We start from the raw sequence: 10,013 nt of genomic DNA, 5'->3' as shown, positions 1-10,013 counted from the left end.
CTGCAATATGACACTGAAATCATTCCAGGAAACTGTTTGATAGAGGAGACATTTATGCCATGTATGGCTGTCAGTGTTGGTCGGGCCACTTTGATCCTGACTAAAATACCTCAGTCCTGGATGGAGAACCTTTAAATATTTTACAGATAGAAAATGACTCATTTTGGGTTGGTATTTGTGGTTTGTAGTGAAAACTCTTTGCAGCCGCTGATGGACTGCCATTGGAGTTGGTTCAGACATTCAGATTCTACTGATGAACTGTAATCATCATGCTGCTCCCCTACTTTTTCAACCAGCACCATAATCAAGTCAAAAATGGAAAATGGCATTGAATTGTTTTAAAGGAAGAATATAAATTTAGCTTTTGTGGTGGTAACAGCACCCTCTGCTGGCACAGGTCGTAAGTAAGATGAAGATGCGTGATGTCTGAGGGGTTGGGTTCCAAACGCTTCATGAAGGTCAGCAAACTTTGACATGGGACAAAAGAATGGAACGATGTTTTCAGATCAGCTGCAGCTTTGGTTTTACTGACCTGCTGCAGTCAAACTCTTCCCGTATTTGGTGCGAGTGCTCGATTTCAGTTAAAGTGAGTTGCATGAATTGATTGACACTGACAGCTGAACCCAACAACGACATGTTAGTGCAGAACCACAAAGAACGGCTCCAACAGTTTGGCCGACCTGCCCTCTGAAGTGGGAACCAGGGAAGTTAGGATTTACACTTGTCACGTTTCCATGGTGCGACTGCAGGTCACCACCACGCAACAACGTGAAGGGATCTATGAGATCCTTACAATTATGATGAAAAATCCTGAAGGTCTTGTGTCACAGATGGCTGGGTTTAAGATCGGTCACACACACAACACACAAGTTACATAGTGCAAGAACAGGTCATAAAAGGGGCGGCACGGCAGTGCAAGAGCTGACCATTGATAGATTTGATTGATCTCAGAAGGGGACATTTAATTTAATTAATTTGTCATTCCCGCGGCGGGTTTAAGGATTTGGAAGCTGCTATTATAAGGTAAAATAGTTGCTTAATGGGGCTTTAATGTCCAGATATCTGTTAATCATCACAGCAGCAGTCTGATATCTGTACTATAAATGCTAGCATGCAAACCAAACTGAGATCCTGAACAGGAAGGCCTGTCTGTGTGGATGCAGACTTTAGCAGTTCGCTGCACATCTGCCCTTCTCAGCTGTCATACTTAAGCTCTCAGTCTTGTTAAAGAGAAAATTTATCACATAGTCAGAATGTGAAGGTAATGTATTTCTGTTCAAAATGATGAATGATGTTTTGAAAAAGTTTCATACGGACAGTTTATTGCAAAATGTTAAAAACCCTCAGATGTGCTTGTTTTGCTTCTTCTTACTGGCATTTTATGACCGAAAGTCCTGGACAGAAAAAAAGCACAGTTGTTAAACGCAGTATTTTAACTGACAATACTTTTCATTTGGAGGATTTAAATGTGACGGTGAGTATATTTCTTGAACTTTGTCTAACATAATGTTTTACACTCATAGGTAATAAATGACATTCCCACCCGAGTAAACAGTGGTTTATTCTTTGTACGAGGTAACGTTGCAGCTCTAATCACAATTATTCACAGTTCTGTCACTGCTATGTTATGCAAACATACTGCACATGTCTGCATCATAAATCTTCTCACAACGTCGGCTGTAGAGAATTATCTTAACAAAGTGAAAAAACAAGCAAAGACTTTTAGTTGTTGAGGCAATATTGATTTGATTTGCTTCATAAAAGGGGAAATTTATAGATGCGTGCTGTCCTCTCCAGAGAGCGATACTGAATCCCTCAGGAGGAAGGAACTCTGTCTGAGCCAGGCGTGAAGAATTGAGTCCAGATTCAGCAGAAGTGCCGGGCCCTTTCTTCGATGTACAGCATGTTATTAAAGGAGCGAAAGTTGTTACAGAATTGTTTCTCTTGAAGGCAACCCAAAGATATCCAGTTCTGTGGTTGCAGGAAAAAAAGGATCTCTTGCAGTACATGGAGTAGCAAGACAGCTGATGACATTAAACACTTGTCTCTCTCTCTCTCTGTCTCTCTCTCTGGATTTGCTACCTCAGCAACTCATAATTTCACTTTCATGCACCACACAGTTTCACCCTAAGAACAGTTCGTTCTGTGTTTTCCATGTGCTGTACACTTGGCTGTTGTTTTTCATTTTGTTGGTTGTACGGAGGTGGTGGTTATGGTTATGATTATACAATGGTGTCATCGGTTTTAATTTAAGAAACTTAATAACTTAAAAACTTAATAACGTGACGCATTTACAAACTTAAGTTTGTAAATGCGTCACGTTATTTGCATCAAGACTTTCTAATAATCCATCTTCCGTCCAGAAATAACCTCGTCCATCGGTACCTGGGCTGCTGCGCTGACTCCCAAACTGGCACCAAACTTCACCAGCGTGGTGACGCAGCAGCTTGTGATCACAAACCCTACAAAAATATCCTGAAACACTTTTACAGCTTAATATGGAAATCTGCTTGCAGGCAGATGGAGTTTTCCCTGTAACCATGGAATCAGAGATCTGACCTTTGGTCTATGGTTTCAAGTCTAAGATAACACGGGACAAAATAAAATGAAATCTGAATCTGCTGCAGAGCATCAACCGCCATCGCAATATGATATTAAGAGTTGCCATTTTTAGTGCGTCAGTGCAGGAGCTTATAGTTCAGGAGACGAATGCAAATTATAATCATATATTTACCAAAATCCAGGTTCAGAGATAGGGAAACAATAGAGACGGGCGAAGCAAATGATTTGTATTTTACTGATATTGTAACATGGCCGATGCAAGTGAAGAACTGCAGTGCAGCAGAGAAATCTGGAATTTGGAATTTTACAACTCAGCAAAAATCACACCATTATCCTTCAAAGGTTCTTCAATCAAAATGTGAAGAATGGCAATTCATTCTAGTGTTGCCAATCATGTCGCGACAGCAATACCAGCCAAAACAAATTGCAGTTCGACATTTAGGAATGCTCAGAGATCCCGGAACTGGCGGCTGCTTCTGAAGCGCTCACCAACCCCTGTTCATTCCAGTTAATCCAGAAATGTTCCCTTTCATGTCAGTAAAGCACAATTAAAATTACTGATCCTCATTCTACCAGGGTAGAAGTTGGTACTAATTGGGAAAAGCGCCCGTTATGACCGTCCACACAGAGAGCAACAACTCCACTTCCACTCTCAGGGTTTCAAATCTCATTCAAGCTCAAGTGAAGGTGAAGTGTTTGTGTTGACTCCACCATCCATCATCTGGCAGCATGACTTCTAAAATCATTCATTTGTCATTGTTGTTATTGTCAGTGTTCATGGTGAGGGGGCCCTGAAGGCCCAGTACTCACCTGTGAGCCCTGAAGGCCCAGTGCTCACCTGTGAGCCCTGAAGGCCCAGTACTCACCTGTGAGCCCTGAAGGCCCAGTACTCACCTGTGAGCCCTGAAGGCCCAGTGCTCACCTGTGAGCCCTGAAGGCCCAGTACTCACCTGTGAGCCCTGAAGGCCCAGTGCTCACCTGTGAGCCCTGAAGGCCCAGTACTCACCTGTAAGCCCTGAAGGCCCAGTACTCACCTGTAAGCCCTGAAGGCCCAGTACTCACCTGTGAGCCCTGAAGGCCCAGTGCTCACCTGTGAGCCCTGAAGGCCCAGTACTCACCTGTAAGTCAGCACTGAGAACCTTTCATGATTTGTAGCAGCTCATATTAGCTGGAGCAAATCCCTGCCACTGGTCTTTGTGCCCAAAATGAATAAATATGATGAAAGCTTGTTATGTTCTCCTTGTAAACGTACAGCACATCAATAATGGCAAAGCTCAGACAAAATTATCTTGAACATATTCAATAAACCCATTTCCCATTTTTTTCCATCGGTCAGTTCAGTGTTGCGCAGCCACAGTCCAGCTGATGCATCTGTGGGACAGGAAGTTCTTCCCAGCTGCAATCAGGGCTGGACACTGATAAGAGAGTTCTACAGGTTCAGTTGACAGACAGGCTGAGGAGGTATAAGAGCGCCAAGGACGACAGCGTGTGTCTCCACAGGCTGACAGCATGCTGCAGACGCTGGTCCTCCTGCTGCTCCACGTGGCGTACGGTGAGTAACCTGGTTAAGTCACTCCAGAACAGGCCCAGAAACCAAAGTTTTGCTATCATTTAATAATATGTTCTAGTTTTTGGGTGCGGAACCCCCGCTGTCAAGCCAGACACAAGCAGGGTGGTAAACGGAGAGGATGCTCGCCCCCATAGCTGGCCCTGGCAGGTAATCTTCAGGGTTTTATCCTCCTGCGTGAGTTCAACAATCATCCTCTTACATCTCTCATATTAGCATCTCTTCACATATTTTCCCAGATCTCCTTGCAAGTGAAGCACGGCAGCCGTTTCCATCACACTTGTGGAGGAACTCTGATTGGACCTCGCTGGGTGCTGACAGCTGGACACTGCATCTGGTGACTAACATGAAGGCTAGCAGGCTCACATGATGTACAGTACAATGATATATTAATGACAGGAAGAAGCTCAAAGTACTTCACAGAAACATGAAATCAGAGAAGTTTTGATATAAACACAAAGTAAACCTGGAAGAAAAAAAGACGTGTTGAAAAGGACTATAATAACAAATCAATTGTAAAATATGCAGTTAAGCAATTCAGAAATGTTAAAGCAGCTGTGACGTGTTGGGGCTCCTGCAGCGGCCCCCCCACGTGGGCGTTTGATTGAGCCGAGGGGTTTTTCAGGCCAGGAGATGTGTACCGCGTGGTCCTGGGAGAGCATGACATGAGCCAGCAGGAGGGAACTGAACAGATCCTGGACATTCTGCGCATCTTCGTCCATCCCAACTGGGACATTGATCATGTGGCTGATGGGTGAGTGCGTTCCTAAAGCTCAGAGAAGAAGAGGACAGTAAATCAGGGGTGACACATCTGACCGAGCGTTTTCTCACAGCAATGATCTGGCATTGCTGAAGCTGGTCAAGAGCCCCATCATGAACGACAGCGTTGGCCCAGCTTGTATTCCAGCGGCGGGAGACATCCTCGCCCATGGGACGCCATGTTTCATCTCCGGCTGGGGAAACCTTTACAGTAATGTCACTGCACTCTCATCCAGGCGGACCACTCCAGATCACTGCAGTGTTTTACGAGTATAGAAGAGTGATGGGTGAGCTCAGCTAGAATCAAATGTGCATTGAAAGAAACATGGCAACTTTTCAGAAATGCACCCGTTTGCCATCCTCTTCAGAGCTTCTCTCCTCTGTGTGCGAATTAGTGAGCTGAAACCCACAGAGACCAGCTGACTGCTAGCTGGCTTAGCCAAATGAATGCTAGTGGGTGGGAAGTGTTAGCATAGCTCTCCATGGGTCTCAGCCTCCTGCTGATATCTATCGACTTGTCTGGCTCGGGGGGGGGGGGGGGGCAGGTAGGAATCTACATGTTTCTCCTCTCTTAGCTGACATGGATTCATCAGTCACATGATATTTATGAGAAGTTGCGGTTTAGCTTGTGTAACTGGAGTCGTCTCTGTGTTGCAGCTCATGGTCCGATGCCTGACAGGCTGCAACAGGCCCTGCTGCCTGTGGTGGAGCACAGTGTGTGCAGCCGCAGCGACTGGTGGGGCATCAACGTCAGGAGCACCATGATCTGTGCTGGAGGAGATGTGGTTTCTGGATGTAACGTATGTGCGACCCCACTAGTACCTCCTGTAGCTATTAGACCTGTGAATAAGGTTCCTGCTTCTCTGGTTCCAGGGGGACTCCGGCGGTCCTCTGAACTGCCTGGGTCCGGATGGTAAGTGGTACGTTCAGGGTGTAACCAGCTTTGTTTCCTCCCGTGTCTGCAATGAGGTGAAGAAGCCAACTGTCTTCACGCGCACATCTGCCTTCACTGAGTGGCTCAGTGACGTAAGTCCGTCAACACAACTGCTTTATAGGACTGACAGCAACACTTCTGTACGTCTGCGTGTGTGTGCGCAGCTGTGACTGATGAATAAAACCTATTACACATCATGTTTGATCTCTTCAGGTGATGCTGCACTACTGAGGATTCGACTGGATGCAACAATGTAACCAGATCAGATCTTTCCATCACCTTCTGGAGGCCGTCCTCCATGTCTGCACCAGACATCTGTGTGAGGAGACGAGCTGCAGAGGGAAGAGCGGCAGAGTCGTGTACCCTGAAAGACGATCACAAAGCGTGTCTGTGTTTTCACTGCTTGCTGAGTGAGCATTAAATGTGGCCAGAATATTGAAAACTTTGTCTTTTGTTTTGTTTTTGTCAGCTAATTAAAGGAGAAAAACAGAGAGCAAAGGTTATTTTTCCAAAACAACACTGGGTGTTGGAGCTGTGAAGTTAAATATCTGGACTCCAGATGATTTCATTGAATATTTAAATCTAATATATCTAATAATTAATCTTATTCAACTGAAAGCGATCAAACTGTGCCTGTTTGAAAAGCTGCGTGTGCTAGAAAGGAGTTGGGTGGACTGACCGTGGACATGGGAGGCACCACTTCATATTTCTTCCCTCCTGCAGAGTGATAAGAAGTAGCTGATATGAGGAATGGCTGCCCATCGGCGTGTGTGGAGGACGTATGAATCAGTATTTCCTATCAATCACCACCAAGGTCGACCAGGAGTCAGCGATGGCGAACATGCTGTCTGATCCATCCAGGCAGGGGTGGCGGGGGCTGAGCAGCATCAGATAAATAGCAGCGATATGTTACCTTGATGCATGACCTCAGCAGTCTGCTGCATCAGATATCAGCAGCAGGGTGAGTCCACGCCCTGACAACAGGTATTTGTGTTTTTGGCATAATAAAACCAGGATGCAGCTGGTACAGAGCCATGGGGGAGTTCATATCAGCCCTCTGGAAAAAGAGGAGAATTGGACCTCGCCAGCATTACCAATATTATCATTCTACTCCACACAGAACCAGAGATTTGCTCCTCCACGTATCAGATGGCACCACTGTGAAATGAAAATGAGCACACACACACACACACACACACACACACACACACACACACACACACACACACACACACACACACACATATGATTTATCTAGGCCTCAGAGATGGTAAATCACAGAAATGTAGGCCTTTATTTATCCACATGTACATGTGCTATGTAAATATAACCTTGTCTTCTTTTGCCTTTTTTTCCATTCATTTTGGCTTTCAAGGAATTTGAATTGTGAATTTTTACATTTGTCTTTTTCCACAAGATAAATGAATACAACTCAATTTAAAGTATGTAAAAAGAAAGAAGAAGAAGAAACAAGCGGAACTCTAAACCGCTCCTCTGACTTGTCAGAAGTTCAGTCACAAACTTTCACAGGTTTAGAGACGAAGCAGAGATCTGATGCCCCCAGGAGTCACATTCGCGCTGGGTTTAAACTCAGTTTATACTGTCCATATAAACGTTTGACTTCCCTTCACTCCATCTCCAGTGAAGCAGGATGCTTGAATTAATCATCTGTGGTGCTGGTGTGTGGAGGGACCTTCAACCTTTCATGCTCCTTCAGTGGCAGACGTCAGGGAAGTTTTGCCGTCAGTGGCATGGACACAAAGCTTCTGACATTTGTTTACCTCCATCTGCTGGTTGGTGTGAGGACCTGCTGGAAGCTGACAGCATCACAGCAGCTCCACTCAGTGGAGATGAGCGGGGAGGACACACACACACACACACACGCCCACCACCCTCATTTGATTCGTGCTTAGCGACAGACACAAACCAGCATGACAAGCTGGTTGGCTACTATTAAATTAAAGGAATTAAAGGATTGCAAGCTTTAAAAACTGGAAACAAGTTCGAATTCTTAAATTGTGAATGACTGTTTCCTTGACTGCACAGTGCTGTCCAGGGTCGCGACCAACGCTCAGTACACAATAAACACAATAAACCACACACCGACAACACAGAGTAAGAGAGCTGCGTTCCAGGAGGAGACGGACAATTGAGCGACGCTTCCTCACATTACATTTGATAAATTGGTGTGTGAGTAAAGTGGAATGTAGCTTTCAGCGTTGGGAAGGATCGTCTCTCCATGTTGAGGCCCAAACATTTCCTCTGTGCAACACCAAAACATTTAGACGCCATTCAGAACCCAGACAGTTTCTGGTTCAGTACATAAATCATTTTACATAAGCTGTTGTGTAACGATGCTAAAGGTTAGGGTCCAACCTTAAAGGGCTTTAAAGGTACATGCTAACTTTTGGGAAATACGCTTATTCATCCTCATCAGCCAGACGAGATGATCAGCTGACTGCTAGTTAGCTTAGCTTGATGAATGGTCCTTTTAGCAAAGTGTTGTCAAAAGTCATCACATACACTTTTCTCCAAAAATACTCCTTGCTTTCATTGTGTGTAGCATTTGTCATGAATGAACAATTACAAATTACAAGCTATGGTAATTTTAGAGTCACTCAGCCCCTCAACGCTCTATTCTGACTTCAGCCAACAAAACACACTGTTCGTTGTTGACAAGAGTTGCTGCTGCAGACCATGGTGTGCTATCACGTCCCATCCACTACCATTTATCATGCAAAGCTAACTAGCAGCTCCCTGACACATACAGAGGACAGAAGGGTCTCTGGCTTCTTCCTGGTTCAATCATATTTACCAAAAAGTTGTCTTGTTCCTTTAAACACTGCTGGAGGTCAAGTCTCGGTAATCATTATTGCTTCATGTATATTTTCTTCTAACAAGCAAGTACAAGTGGAAGTTTGTTTTAACGTTCTAAACAGTGAGGGACCACACTTGTAAAGACACCATGTGCCTCAGAATGGTCATAACCGTGATAGCTGCTGTGTCTCACCACCCTGGGAGACTCAACAAGTTGAAACAGGTGAGGTTTATGGTTTTATGGCTGCAGCATGGCCAGCTCACAGCAGAGCACTCCAGGGAGGCCCCCGGCACTCACCGGAGAGTAAACTGTTTGACCCCGTGTGGACTGTGCCAGCATGGCAGGTGGGTGGCATCAACTCAGTGGCCCCGCAGGCAATCATTGACTCTGACATCATAACAGTCTCCATAAGGCAAACACAACAATGCAGATGAACGTAGTGTACAGAAGTCTTTAAACGGAGCGGTCAAACATTTCAACGCAGGAACTGTGATTGATAATAAAACCTTTTTTCTCTCTGGAAAATAAAAGTCCCTTTATAATTACAGGCAGAGCTACAAAGTGTTGATGGCTGTGTGGGTGGAGGGACAATGAGTGCTGCATTCCAAAGGTTGAAGGTAAGCTGGAGCTGAGTTACCATCTTATGTGGGTCTCCTGGAGTCACACTTGCATCAAATGTAGTGGGTTAGTCAATAAATTACCAGGTGAATTGTAAAGCAGACACTTTAGGGATATCTTCTTTGAACTCAATTCTGCCCCAGAGATTGAATCGTCTTCCAAGCTCGTGTCAAGTCCAGATCGAGCTAAAACACTTTTATTGGTCAAGGTCACAGTTTGAAGCACCCTTGGAAACCATCGAACAACCAGCCCACGTCATTTGTTACTGGTGCTCACCCACAGAAGCTGTGCCCTGGGCACCACTCCATTATCAGCATCTCATAATAAATAGATATGGAATCAATAATCAAGAGCCTGCTGCACCCGCCTTTTATGTCTTTTATCTACTAAACAATTAAAGGCAAATAATTGATTCTGCTGAATGTAATTATACAACAGCAATGGAAGAAATTATGACATTTTCATGGTGAGTAATTACTCTCCAGAGTCAACATTGGGACAGGGACAACAGTGACCTCAATGCCAAGTTTTAGAAGTTTTTCATATTTAGATGCATTTGTGTTCTACGAATGTACAGTTCATTTATTTCATTTTCAACTGACAGAAATCTGGAGGGGAAAACCCCCCCCGAAGGGATAAAAGTTGATTGTTTGTTTAAATGTACAAGTCCAGACGTTAAATTTGCTACAGTGGGGTGGCAAAGTTCAGTGTGCGCATGGTTCGACTCTGCTGCCGGAGCCAATAATATCAATGCT

The 10,013-nt window shown here is 44.7% G+C and overlaps 1 protein-coding gene across 1 annotated transcript; it reads left to right on the top strand.

The window, feature by feature from the left end:
• Positions 1-4,071: 4,071 nt before the first annotated feature.
• Positions 4,072-6,244, top strand: LOC147250193 (proproteinase E-like). Its single transcript, XM_086223382.1, has 8 exons — positions 4,072-4,114; positions 4,191-4,279; positions 4,369-4,466; positions 4,755-4,883; positions 4,963-5,099; positions 5,546-5,688; positions 5,762-5,914; positions 6,036-6,244. Exons 1-8 carry the CDS (start codon positions 4,072-4,074, stop codon positions 6,051-6,053), a joined length of 810 nt encoding a protein of 269 aa, XP_086079508.1. The 3' UTR covers positions 6,054-6,244.
• Positions 6,245-10,013: the final 3,769 nt, after the last annotated feature.

Source organism: Aulostomus chinensis, chromosome 14 (assembly GCF_037954235.1).
Source record: "Aulostomus chinensis isolate RoL2024-O1b breed Wild chromosome 14, RoL_Achi_v1.0, whole genome shotgun sequence".
Lineage (NCBI taxonomy): Eukaryota > Metazoa > Chordata > Actinopteri > Syngnathiformes > Aulostomidae > Aulostomus > Aulostomus chinensis.
The sequence above is the reverse complement of the archived record's forward strand: the minus strand, read 5'-3'. Positions and strand labels throughout refer to the sequence as shown.

Excerpts from the sequence above, each read along its gene's own strand:
- LOC147250193 (XM_086223382.1), top strand. The coding sequence starts at position 4,072 with ATGCTGCAGACGCTGGTCCTCCTGCTGCTCCACGTGGCGTACG. Across the intron at positions 4,280-4,368 it reads CCCATAGCTGGCCCTGGCAG|ATCTCCTTGCAAGTGAAGCA; the intron begins GTAATCTTCAGG and ends ATATTTTCCCAG. Across the intron at positions 4,884-4,962 it reads ATTGATCATGTGGCTGATGG|CAATGATCTGGCATTGCTGA; the intron begins GTGAGTGCGTTC and ends GTTTTCTCACAG.